This window comes from Petromyzon marinus, chromosome 3 (genome assembly GCF_048934315.1).
Source record: "Petromyzon marinus isolate PM22_M1 ecotype Great Lakes invasive population chromosome 3, UKy_Petmar_22M1.pri1.0, whole genome shotgun sequence".
Lineage (NCBI taxonomy): Eukaryota > Metazoa > Chordata > Hyperoartia > Petromyzontiformes > Petromyzontidae > Petromyzon > Petromyzon marinus.
Genome location: NC_133669.1, coordinates 10,070,174 through 10,097,911, shown reverse-complemented (window position 1 = coordinate 10,097,911; position 27,738 = coordinate 10,070,174). Strand labels below are relative to the sequence as shown.

The following is a 27,738-nucleotide window of genomic DNA, read 5'->3' as shown; positions in this document are numbered from 1 at the left end:
TACTTACCAGGAGAGCCGTATTCGTGTCGGGGCAGGCGACAGATCGTCGGCATCACCTCCATCAGGGTCTTCACGTACTGCAGGATTGTTCCCTGCAACTGGGGTTCGAGCAAAGACATGGGGATGAGACACATTGCAACTCAACAGCATGAATACTCGCATAATGTACGTTTCCTCAGTAATCCCCCCCCCCTCCCACGTGGCGCAAGAGCACAGAAGCGTGGTCACCACATCTACGCATCTATATAAGGAACGAAACAGTTAGACCTCTCCACAAATCTGGCTGTCGCCTGATGAAGCCAGTTGTAATTACTGGCGAAACGTCGTACTCAGATTGTAAATACTGTGGCTTGGCTCTCCAACACACCGGTGTGCTTTACTGGTGACGAATTGGCATGTTCTATTTACGTGACAACCCTTACTAGTTAGCCGTGTCAGCTGGTGGCGGGTTTTAACGACACATTTATATATTTATGCGATCTAACCCAAAAAACCTCTATTATTTGTCGCGAAAAGCCTACGTGTTAAGCATGGATACTGTTTTTGTTTAAAGTGGCTCCTGCACATATAAGGCCACTGTTCACCTTTCATTTATAGCCCTGAGTCAGAGGTAAATATTCCACAAAACCAATGAAACCAAAGCTGAGTGAGGGGAGGGAGGGTAGTGGAGCAACACCCTCAGCACCCACCAGGCTCTTGATGATCTTGAGCAGCTCCTCCATCACCACGGCGATGCCCTGGTAGCCAAGGAGGCGGCACATGGTACGCAGGTGCGGCGCACCTACAAAGTTGCGGTACGTGGCGAACACGTGCATGTATGCGATGTTGAGGGGCTGCGCACACACCAAAGACACAGAGGGGAAGAGGCAGGCATACAGAGGGACATGTGAGGAGACAAGGGAATACCCAGAGGGGACACACAGACACATGCAGACATGGCCACAGAGAGGCAAGAGGTGACAACAAAACAATGTGTGCTGGTGAGAACTGATACCTTCACACATCGATACTCATATAATCTTATACATGTGTAGAGGTGTTAACTGCGCACTGTTCGATAACCTGCATTGCCACCAGGTATAAAACGGGCAGTGCAGCGTTACCTCTGGGTACGTAATGGTTGGGGTCAGACGAGGTGAAGTGGATCGTAGCCACGGTTTGGTAAGAACCAATCAGACAGTTCCACGTGGGAATGTGTGATTGGTTATACCTGGCCACAAACGAGTATAAGAAGGGTGACCCAACAGAGCTCGGGGAGTTCTCTCCCTACACGAAGACCGAAGCCCGGGCTGAAGACTAGCTAGAACCCTGGACCAGCCTTCCAGCCCTTCTGAGGGCTAAGGCTCGGGTACCCAATGATCAGGACCCACCGGTCCATCGGTGGGTCAGATTGCCTTTGCCTCCCCTAGGTCCCAGCCGGAGGACTCTAGAATAGCAGTAGACGTGTAAGTCCCGCCAAGATAGGAGGCTGTACCTCCTTAGGTATCAAGGAGACCTGTGTGTAGGTTACGCCGAGTCCGGAGGCTGTACCTCCTTAGGGTATCGGGTGAGAGGACCGGATACCCCTCTGTGTGTGTTGAGGACTGTATAAGGAAATAATTACAATAAACAGAGAGTGCCTCCTAAGAAGTTTATTCGTCTTTATAAACACTACACATGCAACCACATTCTTACATTCACATTTTTCCATGATCTCCAAGACTCACACTTTAACACATGCGCATGTCTCAGCACTCTTGTAAGCGTATGACCACCCTCCCACACACTCGCCCATTTTACCTATTTTCCACACGCATACCCACACTCCTAAACACTACCACACAATATCACAAACAACCACATAGACCCATTTTACCACACACTTGCAGCCCACCACAAGCCTCTCTCACACATGATACCATGCACACCCTGTGATGCCTCTGTACCCCTCCAACAGATAAACCTACACTCTCCCACGTGTACATCTCTCCTCTCCACTCTATACCCTTATAAATACCTCTAAACTCTATCATACACATCCACAAACCCCTAAAAACAACAGTGTCACACTCTCTCATAGACCTCTCCACCACATCCATCATCAGCCAGGTCATGCACTTACTTTGGAGCCAAAGAGGTAGTGTGGTTGCACGTTGGGAGGTTTGTCTCTCTGCAGGTCCTGCGTGAAGGGGTACGGCGTGCGTACAAACCTGGGGCAGGGTGGGTGTGCACTCGTGTTACTGGTTTGCACACTTTCAGTCATGTTGTGCCACTTAGGGCTTTCGGATAAGGTGTCCACTGGTGTTGTTGATCAGCACACGGGCTCTCAACCTGTGAAGTCTCCCTTAAGAGATTCACAACTGACTGCCAAAGCCTTCCTCAATTAACAGTCTTGTGTGTGTGCTGTTACTGATGCGTAACTAAAAGTCTACCGACCCTTGGTTGAGAACATACGGGTTACAGAATAATTTGACATAGCCTCCAGACCAAACACTGCAGTAGCCACTTTCTCTCCCACACTCTCAACCCAAACACTGTCACCTCCTCTCTGCCACACCCCCAACCCAGCCTCCAAAACAAACCCTACTGATCCTCTTTCTTCCTCTATCACCTTCACCGCAGCCTCACCTCCCAGTGGACCCATTGTAGCAGTAGTTGGGAAGAAAGTCATAGTTGAGCTCCCAGAAGACGTGCAGAGTGATACGCCCATACGGCGCCGACACGTTGTGGTTCGCCTCACGGAACATTGCGTCAAAGTTGTCCAAGGTGAGTCTCTTGCTGAGGAACTTGTGAGTTAGGCGGTTCACCTCCACCAGGGCCTCCAGCTCCTGCACGGGTACACACGGTTGAACAATAGATCACTCACTCGCCCAACCGCTCTTCTCACTTGCTCGTTCGCCCAGTTGCTCGCTCACTTGCTCTCTTGCCCGCTCTCTCGCCCACTTAGCAGGGTTGGCTACGTGCGGTGCAAAAGAAGAATTTCAACATAATTTGTTCAACCGACTAGCTGTCCTATTCACGGCAATACCCCAAATTACATGGAATCAGTAATCACTACTACTTAATTTTTACCTCTTCCTCTAATTTCATCACATGCAATGCCCCACTTCATCATCTCCACCTACTAGATATAATCTTTTTTTTAAACATAGCCAAATTTAACATGATAGGTTTTGTATGCACTCAGTGATGACCGGGGTTCAGGAAATTATCTTACTACCTTTGAGGGTAAGGTTTAATCACATGCAGCAGCTGCCTCTGATTTGAACCCATGCCATACAACAGCGCTAGCTCAGCGTTCTGATCTGGAAGCCACCTGGCCAGCATTAAAAATTCCTCCTAATTAATTATTAAAAGATACATTGATCTTTTTTTTTATAAGGATTAGTACTGAACTAGTTTTGTGATGTCGTTGCAGAAACTTCCATTGTTATTATCGCTGCGGATATAGTGGCTGGTGCAGATATTAACACCGATATATTCAGTGTGGCGACAGCAGTCAGTGCAGTCAGAATGGGCATGCAGTCAATGCAATCGGGTGCAGTCAGTGTGGGCAGTCTGTGCGATGTAGCCGGTGTGGCGGGTGCGGTACTCCACCACGATGGAGGTAAGGTTCTCGCTGTCGAAGCGGGAGATGGCAAGCTCCAGGGACTTGTACATGGCGGCCGTCACACGCTGCGTTACCAGGCGATTCAGGTCAATCGAGCGGCCGAGGAGCTAGAGAGAAACAATTGTGCAGTGTAAAGCATACATAATGGTTAAGGACACATGTGGAAGAACACACAAGGGTATGTGGGTGAATACGTGAGGGCACGTGCAGAGCATCACACCTTGCGATGCGGAGGAACACACCTGCACATGGCGCTGCTTTAGCAGTGTTTCGTAGCGGTTTGAAGGTGGGTAGGGGATAACCACGCCATGGTTCTTGCACTCTGTTCGGAAACGCTTGTCCAGCAGCACACTGGCAAAGTGGGGCATGCACATACATACAAATACAGATCCCCTATGTAGCCTACATATGTTGGGTCAAGTGCTGTTAGTTTGCACCTATGAAGGCCGGAATGGCACACAGGGGTTGATGTGGCCAGCCCCACACCCGGCCACACTTGTTCCCCCCAGTGATGTTCACACACTGCACCAGGTACTCATTTAAGTCTGAGTCAACAAAGCGGACATCCACTTCAGATATCGCTTGCCACTAATGTTATCCGTGATTGGGAATCCAACTCATGTTGTTGGATTTGTTGGGTAGCAAATTAACCACTGCAGCTCGCCACCGCATATGTATACGCATGAGTACACACACACACAAAAAAAATATTTCCCTTTGAACTACAAAGAGTCTGTCGGAGCATTTGCTTTTAGCGAGACACAAGAGGGAGTGTTGTGGTCATTACCAAGCCTGCCTGTCTTGTCTACCCAGTACTGATGTTTAAAAATTAAACCAAGTACTCATTTAAGGCTGAACTGACCTCGTGACAAATAACCACTTGTCATAGTTATCCATGACGAGGTATTGGGCTGCTTTTCAGAATCGCATGACAGTTTGGAAATTATAGCGCCACCATCCCCCACATACATATGCACACACCCACACATTGCATCTGCTATGCAGCATCACAGACCTGTGTTCGTATGTAAATAAGCCACACTCATACCACAATCCAATGTAAGGAGTGAAAAGGATACCTTCCAGCCAGCGCCTTGTAGTAAGCGAATATTTGGTCCGAAAGCTTGTAAACAAACTGGTCGAAGCAGAGGTTCACCTACGAGCACAAGAGAAAGCACATACGTACACACATGTAATGACAACCACATATAACAGTACAAAGTGACACGGTCTGTGTGTGTCTCGTGTAAGAATATTGAGTTGGTGAATGTGGGACTTGTAATCTGTAGATTGAAACTGGTGATCTGGTGTGAGACCATTACGTTTGTGAGTGGGAGACTGGTGAGTCTTTTCATGTTTAGACTGGTGAGCATGCGTGAGTCACCTCAGCCTCAATCTCATCATACAGGAACTGTTTCTTGAACTTGGTGAGGGCGTAGTGAGCACTGTCATTGTACAGGTCCAGTGGGTACAGCACATACCTGAATGTGGAGAAAAACACACAGTAAGAAGACAGCCTATCAGCCAAAGTAGGAGTATTTGGCTGCTGTAAATTTCCACACAAAAAGCCACTTTATTGGGCTATCATTTGTGGCCAGCTCACTTCTAAACAAGAGCTATATAGCTCAGTGGGTCTTACCTGGTAAATTATTAATCCTTTAGTTTAGGACTCGCTGAAGATGATTTTTGAGACTCGGTTCGGTTTCAATTGGTAAATAAACTTAAGTTAAGCATGCTTTAAAAAAAATACTACACATGTCATTTAGACTGCCTTATAATAAACTACATATAATGTGCTCATATTTTGCACAATGGTCCCACAGAATAGATATAGCAAAGACTTTAAATGACATAGTTGGAGACTGCATTACACTAAAGTTGCATGAAGTTGACAATTTTATCATTTTGAATTGAAATATGTACAGTTTTTCAATTTGTAATAAAATCATTCCAATATAGGGATGGTGCGTTAAAGATGTGCATATGTTGAGTTATTATTCAGCAACTGAGGTGGTCATGTGGAGATGGTTTATGGTTATGTCACAATTGACTGAGTCAATCGCTTTAAAACTGCTCCAGTGTATCATGGCCTTTGGTATTTGCGAGTGCCAAAGAAAGGACGTGGGACCCACTCCATCATGCTGGGCTCCTTCGTCTCCAAGATATGATCCGTGAGGATCCAGGGCATGGACATCTCGATAGGGAACTGGATCCGTCGCCCCATTGTCAGCTCCAGGAAGAACTCCCGAAACCACAGCTGTGAGAGGTCGCAGCATGCCTGCAGGGCCTCTGCAATCCCACACACCCGCGGCATGACACACACGCCTCGCTTTACTGACGAAACAAGTGCACCTCACAACGGCAACCATGGGTGGAAGAACGATAAGGTGGAGGAGATGCCAGAATCGGAGGAATTACCGCTGAAGTTAAGGAGGTGGGTGTAGAAGAAGGATGAGCGGTGGATCTCCTCGATGGCGGTGATGGTCGGGCCCTCAAGGCATGAGCGCAGAGTCTTGCGCGAGCCGCTTTTGTCAGCGATCAGAGACTCTAGCATGGTGCGAACCATGTACAGCTGCCACGGCACACATCAACCCATAACCTCATCACACATCTTGTCAGATACGCCAGCATAATGTGCACCATGTAAAAAGTGTGCGGTGTTTGATGTGCAGTGGTGTGGCGTGAACATCTATGTACATGCTGTCTTGCTCCCTTACACCACAGTGTGTGGTGTGACATTTTGTCGTGGTGTTACACACTGTAGCATGCACCTGTGTGCTAGACGGCCCCACTGTGCGCCTGGGCACGTGCAGCTCGAAGCCACCCTTGGGGTCCTTCTCCCCACGCAGGCATGGGTCAGAGGCCGGCTCTGCGCCACCCTCCCAGTCCCCGCACGTCTTGCGGATCGCCTGCAAGATGCTGCAACCACGTGCCACCCCACCGACAACAACCGCATGCCAACCCACAGGAATTTACAATCATTTGGGGCGGCAAGCAGTGGTGCAGTGGTTAATGCTTGGTGCTATGACTTTGGCAACATCAGTTTTATTCCCGATGAGGGCATTAGTGGCGAGCAATGTCAAAACTGGTCCTGGGGCTCCTCCCTTCTCCAACCTGCATTGACCAGCGTGATCAAACAACGCCTATGACCGACACAGCCTGGGGAGGCCTTAATTTCGCACTGGATTAAGAAATCCATGTGCAGGGTACAATGCACAACACGTAAACCAAGGGGTATCTACACAAGCCTTTAGACCACAGGAACAAGTGTTGTTAGCGAGGACCCATATAAAAGCAGGCATGATGCTGTAGCCAGCACCACGACTGGCCGCCTTTTTTTCTCCAGTGTTGATGTTTAAAGAAGGGATCAGGTAATTATATAAGGCTGAGACATCCTAAGAGAGACCCAGGACCAGCTCTGATATCATTCGCCAATGATGTTAGCAATCAAAACTCAGGACGCTGGATTCATAGCGCAGGGTGCTATCCCACTATGCAACCACTCCACCCATATACGCACACCACGCACACTCTCTCACACATACACACCCACCCAGAAACGCACAACTATTCTCCCGTACCTGATGATGAGGTTCTTCTTGCGCTTGACCGCTTGGCGGAGCGGTTCTCGGAGCGTGATCTGTGCAAAGTCCTGCAGCGCAGCGTACACGGTGTGCCGGATCGCCTGGTTGAAAACACTCTCCATGCGCCCCATGAGCACCTGCAGCCCCTTGATCATTGCAATCACCTGCACACCACCATCATCGATTTGCGAATCAATCCGTGTGCATAAGAGCATTGATTCATTCATGTGTGTGTATATGGTAGTACAGTGGACAACATCCTGTGCATATGTGAAAATGGATGGGTACAGTGGGGGAAAAAAGTATTTGATCCCCTGCTGATTTTGTATGTTTGCCCACCGACAAAGAAATTATCAGTGTATAATTTAATGGTAGGTTTATTTGAACAGTGAGAGATTGAATAACAACAACAAAATCCTGGAAAACGCATGTCAAAATTTTTATAAATTGATTTTCATTTTAATGAGAGAAATAAGTATTTGACCCCTCTGCAAAAGATGACTTAGTATTTGGTGGTAAAACCCTTGTTGGCAATCACAGAGGTCAGATGTTTCTTGTAGTTGGCCACCAGGTTTGCACACATCTCAGGAGGGATTTTGTCCCACTCCTCTTTGCAGATCTTCTCCAAGTCATGAAGTTTTCGAGTCTGACGTTTGGCAACTCGAACCTTCAGCTCCCTCCACAGATTTTCTATGGGATTAAGGTCTGGAGACTGGCTAGGCCACTCCAGGACCTTAATGTGCTTCTTCTTGAGCCATTCCTTTGTTGCCTTGGCCGTGTGTTTTGGGTCATTGTCATGCTGGAATACCCATCCACGACCCATTTTCAATGCCTTGGCTGAGGGAAGGAGGTTCTCACCCAAGATTTGACGGTACATGGCTCTGTCCATCGTCCCTTTGATGCGGTGAAGCTGTCCTGTCCCCTTAGCAGAAAAACACCCCCAAAGCATAATGTTTCCACCTCCATGTTTGATGGTGGGGATGGTGTTCTTGGGGTCATAGGCAGCATTCCTCCTCCTCCAAACACGGCGAGTTTAGTTGATGCCAAAGTGCTCAATTTTGGTCTCATCGGACCACAACACTCTCACCCAGTTGTCCTCTGAATCATTCAGATGTTCATTGGCAAACTTCAGACGGGCATGTATATGTGCTTTCTTGAGCAGGGAGACCTTGCGGGCGCTGCAGGATTTCAGTCCTTCACGGCATAGTGTGTTACCAATTGTTTTCTTGGTGACTATGGTCCCAGCTGCCTTGAGACCATTGACAAGATCCTCCCGTGTAGTTCTGGGCTGATTCCTCACCGTTCTCATGATCATTGCAACTCCACGAGGTGAGATCTTGCATGGAGCCCCAGGCCGAGGGAGATTGACAGTTATTTTGTGTTTCTTCCATTTGCGAATAATCGCACCAACTGTTGTCACCTTCTCACCAAGCTGCTTGGCAATGGTCTTGTAGCCCATTCCAGCTTTGTCTAGGTCTACAATCTTGTCCCTGACATGCTTAGAGAGCTCTTTGGTCTTGGCCATGGTGGAGAGTTTGGAATCTGATTGATTGATTGCTTCTGTGGACAGGTGTCTTTTATACAGGTAACAAGCTGAGATTAGGAGCACTCCCTTTAAGAGTGTGCTCCTAATCTCAGCTCGTTACCTGTTTAAAAGACACCTGGGAGCCAGAAATCTTTCTGATTGAGAGAGGGTCAAATACTTATTTCCCTCATAAAATTGCAAATCAATTTATAAAACTTTGACATGCGTTTTTCTGGATTTTTTTGTTGTTATTCTGTCTCTCACTGTTCAAATAAACCTACCATTAAAATTATAGACTGATCATTTCTTTGTCAGTGGGCGAACGTACAAAATCAGCAGGGGATCAAATACTTTTTTCCCTCACTATACATGTTCATATACTGTATTTGTGTATCTCAATCATATTACAGCAGACTATACTATGCAATAAGAGGACCCTAGTTCAATACCTGACTACAAGCCACAAATCAGCGGCAAGCAGTAAATGATCCTGTCCTGGGCTTTCCCAAGTTTGACTTGGATAAATTACCTTGTACCAGTGTGCATACCAACACATATATGAAATATCTGCAAAATAAATGTGCAAAGAACCACTCTTTAAAGAATATAAGGGTTATCTGGTGTTGGGCGAGAGGCTTAGGGAAATGCTTCGAGGAACAGTTCACTATCATCTTCTGTATCATTCGCCAGGAATAGAGGTATGCACCTGAAGCTCAGTGTTTTGAAGAGGGAGATCAATCCAAACCTGCAGGGCTGCTAAGTGCCCATAGGATTGGGCCATGTCTGTGCAAATTATATATCGGTACTCCAGTTTCCTTCAAAGATCTTGGTCATAACACACAGATTCATCACCACGCACGCCTGTACAAATTTCACCCACTTTCCCACCCTCACATACCTCAACCAGTGCACACTTTTCCTCGCTGGAGTAGTTGTAGCGTGTCGCACGCTCATATTCCTCTGCATTGTCTGGGCAGTCTTTGTTAGAGAATTTGTCCGTAGGGTGCACCAGCTTCCATGAGTACTGAGGCACGTACGGTAGGCGAGCAAGTGGGACAAACAGGGATACACAAAGATAAAATATGAAGCGTAGCGAGACACGGGAACACATGGGATGCAATGGGATATGTGGGAAAGAAGAGAACGCAAAGTTAAGAGTGTGAACATTTTGGCATGTACGTGAATATACAGTGAAGCAATGGGACAAGTGGGAATGTACAGAGGGTCACGGGACGTTCAGTGCAGCAAGAGGACGTGTGGTGAGGTGGGGTGACACACAGGGTTGCAGAGGAATGCAGGGAACAGAGTAAACACACCGGGACACTATGCAAGGCAACACATAAAGATACAAGGAAATATATCAGTGAATGCAAATAAGTACAGAGGCACACGATGACCTAATGGGATGCACAGGACCACACTATAGTACTTACTGGGATGAACACATGTAGGCAAATATCGATCAATGTTGCTTGTGTTGCTCACTCAGGATGTGATGCCGCTCGTACAGGAAGTGATGTCACTTACCACCTCCATGACATGGGCGCTCCAGCGAGACAGCAGCTGCAGTCCACGCAGCGCCAGATCACACAGCTCCTTGTGTTGCTCATCTGACTTGTGTCCATCCTGGCCTGAGCCGGTCACCACCTGGAGACATGACAGTGGAGACAAAGAGACATAAGGACACTAACAAGCAGACATAGTGAGATGGAGACATTGAGATACGGACTGAGACAAGGAGAAATGGGAAAAATGGGATGAGATAAGGGGACACTGGGACGCAAATGATGCTCAAACAAGGAGATACTGAGACACAAAGGACATTCAGACAAGTGAACACTGAGACACGGGGATGCTAAGACGCAGGAACACTCAACACAGGAAAAACTCATTACTCGATGAACACTTGTGAAAAACAGAAATGGGTGTGGTCATCGGTTGTTGATGTGACAAGAATGTGGTGGATGCTGTGGTTGCATTTCTATTGGTGTATGTAGATGTTATGGAAATTGTGGTTATATTTGCTGTGGCAAGTGTTGTGGCAGTGGTTGCTGTGGTTAGTATGGCTATTATTGTTGTTTAGGCATAGCTTGGCGGGATTGCCTCGCTGTTGCTGTGTCGGCTCAGCTCAGAGGTGAAACGGATGTGGTCATCACGGATCTGCACCATCTGCTCACAGATGTACTGGGGGCTGAGCGTGCTGCAAGTACACGTCCACCTGCAGACACACACACATATGTCCATGTATATGCACAAATATCAACACGCGTGCACATACACAAGAAGAATGTGGTGGTGTTCTTTATTCCTGCAGTTGTGCAGTGTGCTTGTGAGATGTCTAATGCATTGGTATGGTTTATTTCCACAATGGTATGGTGGTGTGGCTCATGACCAAATCAACCGAAATACATCCGACCTCATCAGATTTTGGAATCCAAACAGGGCCAAGGCTGAAAAGTGCTAGGATGGATGACCACCGTGCATAAAACGGATTGTTGCTGATGCAGGGCTACGTTGTGATTAACAGAGGGCAGTACAGCAAGATACATTGTTAAAGTGTATTTTTGTCTTGGGTTCCTGCCTTCACCAACCCGCACTATCCAGAGTGATTTAGTTTCGTCAAATAACGATCACACGGCGTGGGTTGGACCCAATCCACCACAGGATTGATAAAAGGGCCGTACACGTGGTGGTGCGATGTGGTTCGGTGCTATGTTGTGGTGGCAAGGCTCACTTGGAGCGGTTGTCCTCGTAATGGGCACTGGTCTCTATGTACCGCGCCAGCTCTATCTGCATGTCTCCAAACAACGGCACCACCTGCAGCTGCTGCTCACAGACACGAGGACACAAGGACACATTAACATGTGACAGGCAGCACAGATATATAACAATGCAAGCGTACTGCATTACGAACCCAGCACTCAGAGTTAAATACATGGCCATGGCCCACATCAGTCATGAACATCTGAGCTGATTCTGGGCCCCCCCTAAGTCAAGTCAGTGCATACATGAGTACCTGGTATGGTGAGTAAACCTCAGCACTGTCAGCAAAAGGCAATCAGGTATGGTGCTGCCCACACCACCTCCTTGTGCTCCATGTAAGCTTTAATAAGTGCTCCCTAGCAGTACTTTTATGTGTGACTCTATATATGTATATGGGTGTTTTGTGTTCGCATTTTCATGTCTGCGTGTACATACTGTATGTATGTGTGTGCTGTACCCGGAAGTAGCGGTCTATGCGTCCGAGGTTGATTCTCTTCTTGGCGTCGAGACGGTAGATGTTGCTGACAGAGCCGTCCATCAGGAACAACCCAAACCCCATCACCTGGACACACATGCATACGGGTTCATAAGAATATACACACACGTCTGTGTTTTTTTTAAACAATTATTATACTCAGACATACATTGTCAGACTCATCCAAGACTCCAACAGAAACACTCCACTACTTGCATATCAAAGTGTGTTACTGATCAAATGAGCAATCAGATGGCATTCATCTCTGCTGAAAGCTTCATGTAATCTATATATATAAAAAAAGTCAAAAGTTGCGTGTGGGTTGGTGGCGGGGTTTGTGTGTGGTTGTGCGCTTGGCTCTCCAACGGTGGGGTTTACGTAAAAAAAATAGCCAGGTACCATGCCGAAATCCCCGCGGTGAGCAAGCGCTATTCCTTTTTCAAATCCGTCAACTTTAAATTCGTTTAATTAGCGATTTAGTGCTATTTTTGCGCGCTTCCCTTTTATTTATTTATGACGCGTGCATACCAACTCACGCGCCTTTGGTGGGAGGGACGGCCCATGCCAAGTCGCACGCCTTCGGTGGGAGTGAGGGGGACATTTTCTTCGCGTTAAAAATTCTATAAAAATACACTAAATGCCGACGTTAATTCTTCAGTGTGATGTCCCCCCCACCCCGATGCGTGCAGTTACTACTATACAGTCAGTAGATGCTACCACTATAGGCCGTAGATATTACTGCAGAGCGGCCGGGGAGATTGTGGCTGGGGGGGGGGGGGTCAGGGCTAGCAGCCCTGCACCAACCTGCCAAGGTAACACCTCGGCCGGCTGGACAATCTAGGCGAGGCCGGAGGCTCTGCACGGGACTAAGCCTCACCACGCCACTCTGTCAGGTGAGTACTTTGTGCTATAGAGTCGATAAATACTGCTATAGAGTCAGCATGTACTACTGTAGTGATAGCAGGTACCACCACAGTTGGTATGTACTGCTGTAATCATAGCAAGTACCACCACATTCAGTATGCACTGCTCTAATCATAGCAGGTACCACCAAAGTCTGTATGCACTGCTGTAATCATAGCACGTACCACCACAATATGCACTGCTGTTAGATTTTGAAGAGTAGTTTTGAAATATTTTTTTGGCCCGGGCAACGCCGGGTATATAAGCTAGTTTAGACATAAAATAAAAAGGGGTGGTGTGGCCAGGACCAAGCCAGGCCGCCATTGTCTCCCCAGTGCCGATATGGGTCGACGTAGGGGAGGCCCAAAACTAGTTTGTATGATCCTTATGGTGGTACCCCATGGTACCAAATACAGTAAACCTTGTATTGCGAGTAACTTGGTCTGCGAGTGTTTTGCAAGACGAGCAAAATTTTTAAATATTAATTTGATAAACGAGCGAGGTCTTGCAATACGAGTAGTACGTATATGCTTTGTCTGCCGAGCGTCACGTGATCACAACTGATATACGAGTGCTTTGATATATGAGTGCTTTGGATTACAAACACATTTCCGGAACGAATTATGCTCGCAATCCAAGTTTTACTGTAATACAAAATGGCCGAGGCAATTAAATATTTTATTTCTGGGACACTTTTTTCCAAGGGTGTACATAACTCCGTGACTGTGGTACCAATCAATCCGAAATCAGTGCTACTCCGCGATGTCGAAACGCAGGGAGGACGATTGCGCTGAAACCCTGAATGCTCGCATGCACCACAGTGCATCGTGTACAGCTCGTCGAGATGAGTCGATTGCCGCATCACCGACCATCAACAGACTAAAAATTATACTATGGTACCCCGGGGTACCGCCATAAGGTTCATATATTACTTGCCACTTAGGTCACCATGTTTGTAGCGCAGTGCGCTAACCACCAAACCACTGCTCTCCACTTGTAACCACGTACACACATACGCGCACACACCCCCACACACCTTGAGCAGGGTGTGCTTCTCGCCAGGCGTGAGGTACATGCGCCCCTCGTAGTAATCCATGCACAAGTTCACAATGTCGGCCAGCAACTCCTCGTACCCAGGGATCACCTCCAACTGCTGCTGTAAGGACTGCACACACGCACAAATAAAAAGACCCCCATACAAACTTGAACAAACTGTTGGGACAAACGCTGTTAGCGAGCACCTAACTATGGCCGGCTGGTTGACCAGCACCACGCCCGGCCATCTTTGTCTCTCAAATTCTGGCCTTTACACTATGCACCAGCTACTCATATAAGCCTAATTCGACCTAGGGGAGGCCCAGGACCGGTTCAGATATTCTTAAGATGTTGGCTACGAGTGGAAATCGAACACGTCTCGCCGGGTTCCTATTGCAACGTGTTAACTTCTTTACTCCTGCTCCCCACACGCATCCACGCACGCACATACAGCATGTACGGGTGTAGGCGTGTAGGTTTGGGCCCACATACACCACCACGTGAGAGGGGATGCATACATGTGTAGGGGTATAGCGCTGGCTGCTGGCGTAAAAGAGTAACTACAGTGTACGGCAGTACTCGCATCAGCAGGCCGCAGTATATACGAGAGGGGGACATCTAAGGGAAAGGTCATAGAGGGGCCCATCGGGAAGTCCCGGGAACCTGCTAGTAGGTTCCAGAAGGGGGGCGTGGCTGGGGTGGAGCAAGGCCACGCTGGGAGCATAAGAGGGGGCCCTGAGTGGGAGCTCGGGGCTTTTGCTGGAAGTAGAATCCCCATCGGGGCTGTTCAAGATCATCATCGTCACCATCTCGTCGTCGCCACCATCTCCTCGTCGTCGTCTCCGTCTTCACCATCCCAGGGTGCTGTTAGCCAGACAGCCTACCAACTGTTCTAACTAAGTAGTACCGCCGACAATATACCAACTGTTCTAACTAAGTAGTACTGCCGACAATATACGGTCTTAATTATAATAGTGTGCACCCACGTAGGGTGTGTATATATCCCGATGGTGCATGTTAAATAAATAAGTGCCTCCAAGTATTACTGTCTGCGATCTATGTCACTACACATGCACATGGACAGTTGTGGATACCAAGTTGATCTAGTTGTGGTTACCTGGGTGCTGCAGTTGTGGTTAAGTGGTTGTATCGATTTTATTGTAGTAATCTCAGATGCAGTTATAAATGTGGTTGTGATTTTCAGGGTATTGTGAAAGTGGTTTTGATGTTGGGGTTGTGGTAGTGGATATGTGGTTTTGTTTATGTGGTTGAGTTTAACTGGGGATTGTGATAGCAGTTATGAGGTAATAGTTGTGGTTATGTGGTAGTAGTTACCTGGGTGATGCGGTTGTGATTGGCCAGGAACATGGACAGGTTCTGAGACTCCTGGATGGATTGTGGATCAGACATCTTCCTCAAAAACTGGGCAGCCCTGAACACATCATCAGCATCATCACATCACTGTCATGAACACCACAGTCATCATGACATCATGATGTATGTTGAACTTCTTTCGCACAGTACGATCACCAGACAATACCCCACACCTAACCAGCACTCTCCTCAACACATCACCTCTTCACAGCTCACCAACACCACTTCGGTTCCCACTACATCACACCAGACACCTTCACTCCACACCTCTGTAGCATTTATCTGTAATCTCCACTGCTCGTCATGTCATAAATTACCACAATTTACCACTTAACAAAACAAGTTGGCACCAAACTTCATACACCATCACTAGGCATGAAAAAGCATTGATTCGATTAATACAATAGTTCATATTTCTAAGATACATGCATCTTGCGTGTCAGCATAAATAATTTTATTTTTTAATAAGCTGTATGCACTGTAATTGGTTCATATAATCCGAGAATCCACTCATCATCATTATCAGCCATTATCTATCCATTGTTGGATGAAGGCCTCCCAAAACCACTGCCACATTTTATGGTCTTACAATGCAACAACCCATTTAGCTTCTGCACACAAGCTGAGTTTATCGCTCCATCTATGTGGTGGACGTCATCTCGGGCATGTTTCCTCCTTTGGTTGCCACCCCGTTGTTGGGGGGGGGGCGAATCATTACATGCCTTACCATCACCCGACACATCACCTCTCACTACCTCACAACCCTCCCATCATAGTGCAGGTGTGATATGCTCTTGACTGGCACACCTCTTGTAAGCGCTGTAGTCGTTCTTCACGCTGCATTTCATGTTCTTGAGTTCGTCAAGTACGGCGAACATGTTGATGAATTTTCCCAGCGTGAGGAGGTATGCCTCCGACACAAAGTCCTTCCTGCGCTCAGCGTGGCACAGACGCTTCACCTCGCCACAGAACCGTTCAATGGCCTTGCGCTGCGACCGCACACACCAGACCGTTATAACATCACACACACTACAACATTATAACCAACACTATGTGACAACACCACAAGCTTTGTCATTATAGCATCACACACACCACACCAAAACACTACATGATTATAATACACACCACCCTGCACACACGAGCAGACATCACAAACATTATGATGTAAATAACCTCATTATAGAAAACTGCATACTCCACCCGCAATAGACGACACACCAGACACTGCACATATGTACATACATACGGACCACTATACACAACACAGCACCAACATACACAACACAGCACGACTACACCCAATACAGTATTATCTTTTGGTTCAGAGCTTTAGGGTTCGGGTTTTGGCTGAAGCCTTTTGGGTATCTCACACCGTACCTGGAAATACATGAAGCGCATGAGCTTGGTGACCTCTGGCTCCAGCACTTCCACCGTCTTCTCGTAGATCTCTACGCGGTTTGGTTGCTCGTTACACTTCACCTGTCGCCACAGTTTACACATTTGACATATGCGTGTTGCAGTTCTACGACCTCGTATATGCAAAATACTGTGATAATAATTGGCTACAAATGTTTTTTTTATTAAATAGCAATATTCCTTATTGTTTATTCAGTGTCATGATTTAATGCGAATGAATAGTCACAAAATAAAACAGCCACACAATAACAGCTGCAGTGTCATCAGAAACGACGTCCACACCAACAGTAGCAGCATCATCACAATTCTTGTAGAAACATTATTAACAGCAACAGTAGAGCATCGACATCTCAAAGTGCAGGCAGTGCCTGTCCCTGTGCATATATCCACGTATTTCAAAACATGTCCCAATGCCACCATGTCTTCCTGTGTTGCCAAGAGTATGTCCCTATGTTTCCAAGTCTCACTGTATCCTTGCATCCCCATGTGTGTATTGGTATTGCAGCAATTCATGTACTGTGCCAAAATCCCAGCAACTATAATTTTAGTCCAGACATTAATTCAAGACAACAGTGGCAACTGGTATTTGAGCCCAGCCTGGGCCTCCCCTAGGTAGACTCAGTGTACAATTAGTATTGGCTGTAGTGTGGTTAACATCAGCACTGAAGAGAAAAAGATGTCCAGACAAGGTGATGGTTCCATCCACTCCCTAAAATGCTATGCTGGCTATAATAGGCACTTACTAAAATCATTGTAAGGCTAAATTTTGATTTAAAGCTTTCGTGACTGCAGGGATTCATATTATTGGTCCTTTCGGTAAAGTCACATAGAAGGGAGTCCATCTATGTTCGGAAAAGAGGAGGGAGACGAAAAATAATGGATGCGGTCTGAAAGCCACCTTAAGCGTGATCAATCAATTAAGACCTGAAATGGTTTATCAAATCCTTCCAATGATTGCTAAGCCAGAATCCATCTTCTCGGTTGAAATTGTCTCTGTGTTTGTATATGTGGATAGCCTCATGAACGAATCTCTCATGATAGCCAGATGGCTGATCGGAACCAGATCAATTTCATCTGGTTCTGTCTGTAAAAGATGTGATTCCGGACATACAGAACCCTGACGTCTACAAACTAAGTTGCCTCTGTGGCAGTAGTTACATTGGAGAAACCAAACGACATGTCTCGGACCGCATTCGTGAACACAAAGCAGACCTGAAACACGGTAGGACCAACACCTCGGCCGTGGCAGATCACTGTTATAATTCAGTAGGTTCACATGACATTGACTTCTCCAAGACAGAGGTTCTCTGCAAGCCATCTGGCTACCATGAGAGATTCGTTTATGAGGCTATCCACATATACAAACACAGAGACAATTTGAACCGAGAAGATGGATTCTGGCTTAGCAATCATTGGAAGGATTTGATAAACCATTTTGGGTCTTAATTGATTGATCACGCTTAAGGTGGCTTTCAGACCGCATCCATTATGTTTCGTCTCCCCCCTCCTCTTTTCCGAACATAGATGGACTCGTCCATCTGAACAAACTGTCAAATCGCTATCCGTGGTGCTAACGTTAAAAAAAACGCCACTTTTTTCAAATTTTCTTGTTGTGGTTTTCAAACCTGATGATGATTGCTCGTGTTGCAGTCGAAACGTCGTGAGAATTTATTGTTTTATATTTTATTATTTTATTGTTTCCCTTCTACGTGACTTTACCGAAAGAACCAAGAATACATTGTAAGGCTGTTTTGAGATCTGCATCAATGCACCTTTGTCCCCATGTACCTGTGTTTCTGTGTCTTCCTGTGTGCACCACGAACCTGGGGAATTGCGCGTGAACAACTTCTCCAGGTGTACAACATCACAGCATACTCCTGTCCTTCCTCCAGCATCTCGTTCTACACAAATCACCATCATAATCATCATCTCCACAATCATGTTCAGCTATTCTATCAACTACATGCATTCTAATGCATTACCATGTACATCCCAATCAGCATAAACACATTTACATTTACTGTTATGGTATTATTATTATGGTCGACATTAACATTAAGGTCATCATAGAAACCACCACCATTACATACTCCACCATCAGCAAGTCATTAGATCCTCGAACATTCCAACTTCAACCACAAAACCACCATCACATGACCATTTACAAAACCACTCAACCATTTACAAAACCACTTGCACCAACAACCATACCAGTCACCAATTTCACCATCAGGACCACTGATATCACCTCTCTTAGCATCACCACCATTCCCACCACTACCAAATCATCAACATTAGTTATTAACAATCCCACCAGAACCACTAATTTCAACATCTGCACCATCAACATTAATTCCATCGTCACAAACTTCACCATCATCACCAACTCTACAATCACTACCACTACATCACCCAACCCACCTCAATCACCAACAGCACAATCACAACCTTTGTCACCCTCATCTCCACAAGCGCAGTGACCGCCGTATGAATGTATGTTGAACTTGTTTCGCACCATACGTAGCCAACCATCGTAATCGGAGGTGCGGGAGGACAACAAACTAAACACAAAATGCATGGACCCACCATGCCTGAGTGCACGGTTGCCTGCTCGATGTAGCGCGCAATCCCCGTCACAAACGCATTGCGGTCTTCAAAGTTGGTGTCGAAGTTCGCCTGTGATAAGTGGAGACACAACAGGTTAATTCTCAAACAGCTTGTTCCCCACCACTTTAGTTAATTGCCCCCATTATCCCGTGACAGCAGCACCCGGTTACCAAATTACCTGGTAGAGGATGGAGGAGGGTGGCGGCTCGATGCACGGCTGCTGGTCAGGCAGGGGCAGCTCCTCAAGCAGGTCCACGTTGGACAGGGCATCCTCCAGGCTCACCTGGGCCTGCGCCATGTTCATCTGGTTTGTCTGGACTCGCCTGGTTCACGGAAGTCACTTGAGTAGATCACCTGGATCACCTGGAATCACATAATAAGAGTCCAGTGTATGACAAGAGAATGCAATATCAAATATCATCTCTCGTCACATAAATGGAGACGAATTTGTTTTTTGGTGTAAATGGAGACGAATTTGTTTTTTGGTGTAAAAATATATACACAATAAACATGAAACGTAACCAGCAAGTCATATCGCTTTGTATTTGCAGATTACTGGGCATGTGGCGATTCAATTCACTTTCTTTCGGTAAAGTCACATAAATAAGTTGAAATAAAATAAAAAAAATATAAAAAATAAACTCCGACGTATCGATCGCAACACAAGCGGTCGTCTTTTTCCTGTATAAAAGACGCCTGTCCACAGAAGCAATCAATCAGATTCCAAACTCTCCACCATGGCCAAGACCAAAGAGCTCTCCAAGGATGTCAGGGACAAGATTGTAGACCTGCACATTGACGGAATTGGCTACAAGACCATTGCCAAGCAGTTTGGTGAGGTGACAACAGTTGGTGCGATTATTCGCAAATGGAAGAAACACAAAAAAACTGTCAATCTCCCTTGGCCTGGGGCTCCATGCAAGATCTCACCTCGTGGAGTTGCAATGATCATGAGAACGGTGAGGAATCAGTCCAGAACTACACGGGAGGATCTTGTCAATGATCTCAAGGCAGCTGGGACCATAGTCACCAAGAAAACAATTGGTAACACACTACGCCGTGAAGGACTGAAATCCTGCAGCGCCCGCAAGGTCCCCCTGCTCAAGAAAGCACATATACATGCCCGTCTGAAGTTTGCCAATGAACATCTGAATGATTCAGAGGACAACTGGGTGAAAGTGTTGTGGTCAGATGAGACCAAAATGGAGCTCTTTGGCATCAACTCAACTCGCTGTGTTTGGAGGAGGAGGAATGCTGCCTATGACCCCAAGAATACCATCCCCACCGTCAAACATGAAGGTAGAAACATGCTTTTGAGGTGTTTTTCTGCTAAGGGGACAGGACAACTTCACCGCATCAAAGGGACGATGGACGGGGCCATGTACCGTCAAATATTGGGTGAGAACCTCCTTCCCTCAGCCAGGGCATTGAAAATGGGTCGTGGATGGGTATTCCAGCATGACAATGACCCAAAACACACGGCCAAGGCAACAAAGGAGTGGCTCAAGAAGAAGCACATTAAGGTCCTGGAGTGGCCTAGCCAGTCTCCAGACCTTAATCCCATAGAAAATCTGAGGGAGTTGAAGGTTCTAGTTGCCAAATGTCAGCCTCGAAACCTTAATGACTTGGAGAAGATCTGCAAAGAGGAGTGGGACAAAATCCCTTCTGAGATGTGTGCAAACCTGGTGGCCAACTACAAGAAACGTCTGACCTCTGTAATTTCCAACAAGGGTTTTGCCACCAAGTACTAAGTCATGTTTTGCAGAGGGGTCAAATATTTATTTCCCTCATTACAATGCAAATCAATTTATAACATTTTTGACATGCGTTTTTCTGTATTTTTTGTTGTTATCTGTCTCTCACTGTTCAAATAAACCTACCATTAAAATTATAGACTGATCATTCTTTGTCAGTGGGCAAACTTACAAAATCAGCAGGGGATCAAATACTTTTTTCCCTCACTGTATATGAAGATAAAAATATAACATATACGATGCGAATATATTAACAGTTATAGATGTGGCATGGTCGTATGCCTACATGTGTGAAAATGTTTCAACGTCACATAATAAACCTTTAACCATTCATAAAAAAATATATGATCATTCTGTTTGAAAAGGGGCACTTCCCGCATTTGAGTGAATCACGTTTCCCTGCATTGAGATGCACGGACACAGCCCACGACACTGAAAACGAATCATCAATCTTACGTAGGTAATGATGTTTTCCTGAAGAAATTAGTTTCTTGGATTTCTAACTATACTCTTGGAACCAGACTAAATCAGTTGAAGAATTTCTCCAGGCTGTATGGATCATTCTCACCCGTAACAAGATACAATACACAAAACAGGTGGTGGTGAGGCTCGATGAGCCAGTCTTGAATATACAATAGATTTTAAAGATTGTTCTAAAGATGAGAATGGTACAGGAATTGTATGAATATTCGTACAACAGGTCCACACCCATGTGACTTTAACTAGTCCGCAAAGCAATGTGGTTCCGGTGTGGCGCCAGTACCACCACAGCTTCCCCTCCCACCCACGCACACAACCCACCACACGCACACATACAGCCACCAAGGGGTACATGAACACGCACACACTCAAAACACCATCCACCAGTGACACACTCGTATACTCAACACTTCATAAATCCACCGGGAGGCATACATACTCATGACACACATACACACTGCACACATCACACAACCACCACCAGTGGCACACAAACAGGCACATATACACACGTATACCCACAAATGATTACACAGCCACCAGTGGCACACACACGCACAATGAACACTCCACGAAGCTACTGGTGGCACACGTACACTCAACACACTATACAGGCAACAGTGGCACAATCACACATATGCCCGACAACGAATACACCACACTCCATAGCCATGCGTGGAACATTAACTGACACCAATGTTGTTTTTTGCTGGTCGCTTGACGTTGTGGGCCTTTGGGCCTGTGCTCAGCAATTGTGTTTGAAAAAAAGCACACGCGCAACAAATCCTACAGCCTTCAGGTGGCATGCACAAACAAAATACAGTATATGTACACTGTAATTAATCAGGATAGTGGGAGAGCCATTTTTAAAACAAGCTCAATAAGCCGGGCTTAAAAACCCTAGAATACCAAGAAACCAACTCCTTCAGGATGATTCCAGCAGCAATTATCATCACGTAATGAATGCGTTTAATGTAAATGCATTTTATATTAGAGATTAAATGTTATCATTAATTGACTGTACAACAAATACGTTTAATACTGCGTGTTATTTGATCATTTATATGGCTATGCTACCTGTGTTGAGGGGGAATGGGGGGGCAGTGACACAGAGGTATGTGCACTACGAAATTAGCCCAGCTACCTTTAGTTTAATTCCTGGCAATTGCTAAATCATTGGTGTTATCTGAACCAGCCCCAAACGACTATATTACCGAACCATAATGACCAGCATAGTAAGGTATGGTAAACCAACCACCATGACCAACACGATGTGGGGAGGCATTCATCCAGCAGTGTATTGACAAAGGATTGTAAATTAGGAATATTTGAACGCTACATGTATTCGTGGCTCAACAAGGTTTATATTTTATCTATAAGAAATAAAATAAACATATAATCAATAAACTCCCAAAGACAATCTACGTTACAATGACATTACATATATACAGTGAGGGAAAAAAGTATTTGATCCCCTGCTGATTTTGTACGTTTGCCCACTGACAAAGAAATGATCAGTCTATCATTTTAATGGTAGGTTTATTTGAACAGTGAGAGACAGAATAACAACAAAAACATCCAAAAAAACGCAAGTCAAAAATGTTATAAATTGATTTTCATTTTAATGAGGGAAATAAGTATTTGACCCCCTCTCAATCAGAAAGATTTCTGGCTCCCAGGTGTCTTTTATACAGGTAACGAGCTGAGATTAGGAGCACACTCTTAAAGGGAGTGCTCCTAATCTCAGCTTGTTACCTGTATAAAAGGCACCTGTCCACAGAAGCAATCAATCAGATTCCAAACTCTCCACCATGGCCAAGACCAAAGAGCTCTCCAAGGATGTCAGGGACAAGATTGCAGACCTACACATTGACGGAATTGGCTACAAGACCATTGCCAAGGAGCTTGGTGAGAAGGTGACAACAGTTGGTGCGATTATTCGCAAATGGAAGAAACACAAAAGAACTGTCAACCTCCCTCGGCCTGGGGCTCCATGCAAGATCTCACCTCGTGGAGTTGCAATTATCATGAGAACGATGAGGAATCAGCCCAGAACTACACGGGAGGATCTTGTCAATGATCTCAAGGCAGCTGGGACCATAGTCACCAAGAAAACAATTGGTAACACTATGCCGTGAAGGACTGAAATCCTGCAGTGCCCGCAAGGTCCCCTTGCTCAAGAAAGCCCGTCTGAAGTTTGCCAATGAACATCTGAATGATTCAGGGGACAACTGGGTGAAAGTGTTGTGGTCAGATGAGACCAAAATGGAGCTCTTTGGCATCAACTCAACTCGCCGTGTTTGGAGGAGGAATGCTGCCTATGACCCCAAGAACACCATCCCCACCGTCAAACATGGAGGTGGAAACATTATGCATTGGGGGTGTTTTTCTGCTAAGGGGACAGGACAACTTCACCGCATCAAAGGGACGATGGACGGGGCCATGTACCATCCAATCTTGGGTAAGAACCTCCTTCCCTCAGCCAGGGCATTGAAAATGGGCCGTGGATGGGTATTCCAGCATGACAATGACCCAAAACACGGCCAAGGCAACAAAGGAGTGGCTCAAGAAGAAGCACATTAAGGTCCTGGAGTGGCCTAGCCAGTCTCCAGACCTTAATCCCATAGATAATCTGTGGAGGGAGCTGAAGGTTCAAGTTGCCAAACGTCAGCCTCGAAACCTTAATGACTTGGAGAAGATTTGCAAAGAGGAGCAGGACAAAATCCCTCCTGAGATGTGTGCAAACCTGGTGGCCAACTACAAGAAACATCTGACCTCTGTGATTGCCAACAAGGGTTTTGCCACCAAGTACTAAGTTATGTTTTGCAGAGGGGTCAAATACTTATTTCCCTCATTACAATGCAAATCAATTTATAACATTTTTGACATGGGTTTTTCTGGATTTTTTTGTTGTTATTCTGTCTCTCACTGTTCAAATCAACCTATTAAAATTATAGACTGATCATTTCTTTGGCAGTGGGCAAACGTACAAAATCAGCAGGGGATCAAATACTTTTTTTCCCTCACTGTAATTATAAACATCCAATACACATGTACAATAAACTATGTATATGCATTCTGTATAATATAATAATTCGTTTTGTGTATGTATGCACTATATTATACAATTCAAAAGTGTAACTAAATAAATACTTCAATTAGTCTCTCCACGCCCAAATATAAACATTGTTGGAGCCTTCCAGTCTTCCGATCATTATTTAACTGGAGCACGTCAGTACCTTCTTCTAGCTGAATGAGTTCAGCATTGAAATAGCACATATACAAAAGAAACAGACTCGCTTAATGAGATCAATTAATTAATGCACATCATAAAATATTATATAGTATAGTACATATGCAGCCATTTTTTTATCCACTGCCGGATTATGCCCCCCCCATGCCGTGAGGGTCATGTGCGTTATATGATCATACTTCACTGTACTAGTCAGGGTGGATTTTTGAAAGTGGGGCGCATAAAGGTGAGAGCAGAGTACAGCACAACAATGGATAATGCTGCATTGCCCACAACATAGCTACCACAGCATCACATTACACCTGTTTTATGCATGGTCACTCATCCAAGCACAACCTGCGCTCAACCTGTCCAGCTTTTGAGATGTTACAAAATCGGTTTCTGAAAAGATTGGAAGCTTTGGACATAGGCAGGGGCGGAGCCACAGGGGGGGGCCCAGCCCCCCCTGAAAATTTTGGGAGTCGGTAATCGGGAGAACCGGATATCCGGCTGCTGCAAAATGCTGGCTGCCACCTTGTGCTGCCCTGCAGGCTGCTTGAGCGGCAGCCTTTCTAACTTATTAGCCACATCAGCGGCTCCGACCTATTAATAAACTCCGCGTTCAAATCGAATTAAAATTGTTTTATACATTTGTGGCGCCCATTGGAAAACATTAACACTGGATATCTCAGAATATTGAAGTCAGCCCCCCAAAGTCAAAATCCTGGCTCCACCTCTGGTCATTGGCTATTATATACAGTACAGTAGAATCTGGATACAGGTACATCTTATGAGCACAGCCCATAACAGGAACACATCCTTACTGGTGGGTGAGAGGCAAAAGGCAACTCTAATACAAGCACATTTCGCATATAAGTAACACCTCCCCTTGCTCCAAAACTGCGTGCTTACAGTGAGGGAAAAAAAGTATTTGATCCCCTGCTGATTTTGTACGTTTGCCCACTGACAAAGAAATGATCAGTCTATCATTTTAATGGTAGGTTTATTTGAACAGTGAGAGACAGAATAACAACAACAAAAATCCAGAAAAATGCATGTCAAAAATGTTATAAATTTTGATTTGCATTTTCATGAGGGAAATAAGTATTTGACCCCTCTGCAAAACATAACTTAGTACTTGGTGGCAAAACCCTTGTTGGCAATGGCAGAGGTCAGACGTTTCTTGTAGTTGGCCACCAGGTTTGCACACATCTCAGGAGGGATTTTGTCCCACTCCTCTTTGCAGATCTTCTCCAAGTCATTAAGGTTTCGAGGCTGACGTTTGGCAAATCGAACCTTCAGCTCCCTCCACAGATTTTCTATGGGATTAAGGTCTGGAGACTGGCTAGGCCACTCCAGGACCTTAATGTGCTTCTTCTTGAGCCACTCCTTTGTTGCCTTGGCCGTGTGTTTTGGGTCATGGTCATGCTGGAATACCCATCCACGACCCATTTTCAATGCCCTGGCTGAGGGAAGGAGATTCTCACCCAAGATTGGATGGTAGATGGCCCCATCCATCGTCCCTTTGATGCGGTGAAGTTGTCCTGTCCTCTTAGCAGAAAAACACCCCCAAAGCATAATGTTTCCACCTCCATGTTTGACAGTGGGGATGGTGTTCTTGGGGTCATAGGCAGCATTTCTCCTCCTCCAAACACGGCGAGTTGAGTTGATGCCAAAGAGCTCCATTTTGGTCTCATCTGACCACAACACTTTTACCCAGTTGTCCTCTGAATCATTCAGATGTTCATTGGCAAACTTCAGACGGGCATGTATATGTTATTTCTTGAGCAGGGGGACCTTGCGGGCGCTGCAGGATTTCAGTCCTTCACGGCATAGTGTGTTAACAATTGTTTTCTTGGTGACTATGGTCCCAGCTGCCTTGAGATCATTGACACGATCCTCCCGTGTAGTTCTGGGCTGATTCCTCACCGTTCTCATGATAATTGCAACTCCACGAGGTGAGATCTTGCATGGAGCCCCAGGCCGAGGGAGATTGACAGTTCTTTTGTGTTTCTTCATTTGCGAATAATCGCACCAACTGTTGTCACCTTCTCACCAAGCTGCTTGGCAATGGTCTTGTAGCCCATTCCAGCCTTGTGTAGGTCTACAATCTTGTCCCTGACATCCTTGGAGAGCTCTTTGGTCTTGGCCATGGTGGAGAGTTTGGAATCTGATTGATTGCTTCTGTGGACAGGTGCCTTTTATACAGGTAACAAAGAGTGTGCTCCAAATCTCAGCTCGTTACCTGTATAAAAGACACCTGGGAGCCAGAAATATTTCTGATTGAGAGGGGGTCAAATACTTATTTCCCTCATTAAAATAAAAATCAATTTATAACATTTTTGACATGCGTTTTTTTGGATTTTTTTTGTTGTTATTCTGTCTCTCACTGTTCAAATAAACCTACCATTCAAATTATAGACTGATCATTTCTTTGTCAGTGGGCAAACGTACAAAATCAGCAGGGGATCAAATACTTTTTTCCCTCACTGTATATCCAGCTTCTCCTGTATATACAATGGTTAAGTTTGTATTATACATATGAATGGTTTAGATTATTATCTGTAACATCTGTGCCATATTGTTACGTGCTACCAGTCTTCCTCTATTCACCAGTATGCCCAACAGAGGAACTATGTATTTTGGCGTTGCAGAACTTCTCTACATCCCACAGGCACGCGAGACATTCAAATAAGAAACATATTTTGCACGTGTTTTTTGCTTTTACGCTCGCTGGTAGAATGCTCGTCCCTTTGAATTGATAAAAGTTGGCTCATTTCCTGCCCTTACAATTAAGGGGCCGTCCATAAATGACGTCACGCGATTTTGGACGATTTTTGACCCCCCCCCCCCTCGTCACACGGCGTCACAAAAAGTCAGACCCCCCTCAAATGACGTCACAAACCTCTGCCCCCCCCCCAAAACCATATTTCCATTTTGAAAATAAAACATGCTTCAAATCGCTTTAAACTATTGTCATTGTAGTGCGTATTTAATG

General features: G+C 45.7%; 1 protein-coding gene across 1 annotated transcript in view; it reads right to left on the bottom strand.

Moving 5' to 3' along the window:
• LOC116953336 (cytoplasmic FMR1-interacting protein 2) overlaps positions 1-27,738 on the bottom strand; it is a 40,197-nt gene that overhangs the window by 8,976 nt on the left and 3,483 nt on the right. Inside the window, exons 2-25 of the mRNA XM_032973449.2 lie at positions 19,453-19,637; positions 19,254-19,343; positions 18,491-18,568; positions 16,629-16,730; positions 16,056-16,237; positions 15,210-15,306; positions 13,876-14,004; positions 11,919-12,023; positions 11,433-11,524; positions 10,802-10,916; positions 10,226-10,345; positions 9,597-9,722; positions 7,171-7,337; positions 6,361-6,508; positions 6,008-6,161; positions 5,722-5,878; positions 4,974-5,070; positions 4,669-4,745; positions 3,832-3,940; positions 3,577-3,696; positions 2,608-2,807; positions 2,102-2,189; positions 690-833; positions 8-98 (exon numbers count right to left, since the gene is read on the bottom strand). Of these exons, the coding sequence (XP_032829340.1) occupies positions 8-98; positions 690-833; positions 2,102-2,189; positions 2,608-2,807; positions 3,577-3,696; positions 3,832-3,940; positions 4,669-4,745; positions 4,974-5,070; positions 5,722-5,878; positions 6,008-6,161; positions 6,361-6,508; positions 7,171-7,337; positions 9,597-9,722; positions 10,226-10,345; positions 10,802-10,916; positions 11,433-11,524; positions 11,919-12,023; positions 13,876-14,004; positions 15,210-15,306; positions 16,056-16,237; positions 16,629-16,730; positions 18,491-18,568; positions 19,254-19,343; positions 19,453-19,578 (2,914 nt within the window). The 5' untranslated portion in view covers positions 19,579-19,637. The remainder of the gene's footprint in view (positions 1-7; positions 99-689; positions 834-2,101; positions 2,190-2,607; positions 2,808-3,576; positions 3,697-3,831; positions 3,941-4,668; positions 4,746-4,973; positions 5,071-5,721; positions 5,879-6,007; positions 6,162-6,360; positions 6,509-7,170; positions 7,338-9,596; positions 9,723-10,225; positions 10,346-10,801; positions 10,917-11,432; positions 11,525-11,918; positions 12,024-13,875; positions 14,005-15,209; positions 15,307-16,055; positions 16,238-16,628; positions 16,731-18,490; positions 18,569-19,253; positions 19,344-19,452; positions 19,638-27,738) is intronic.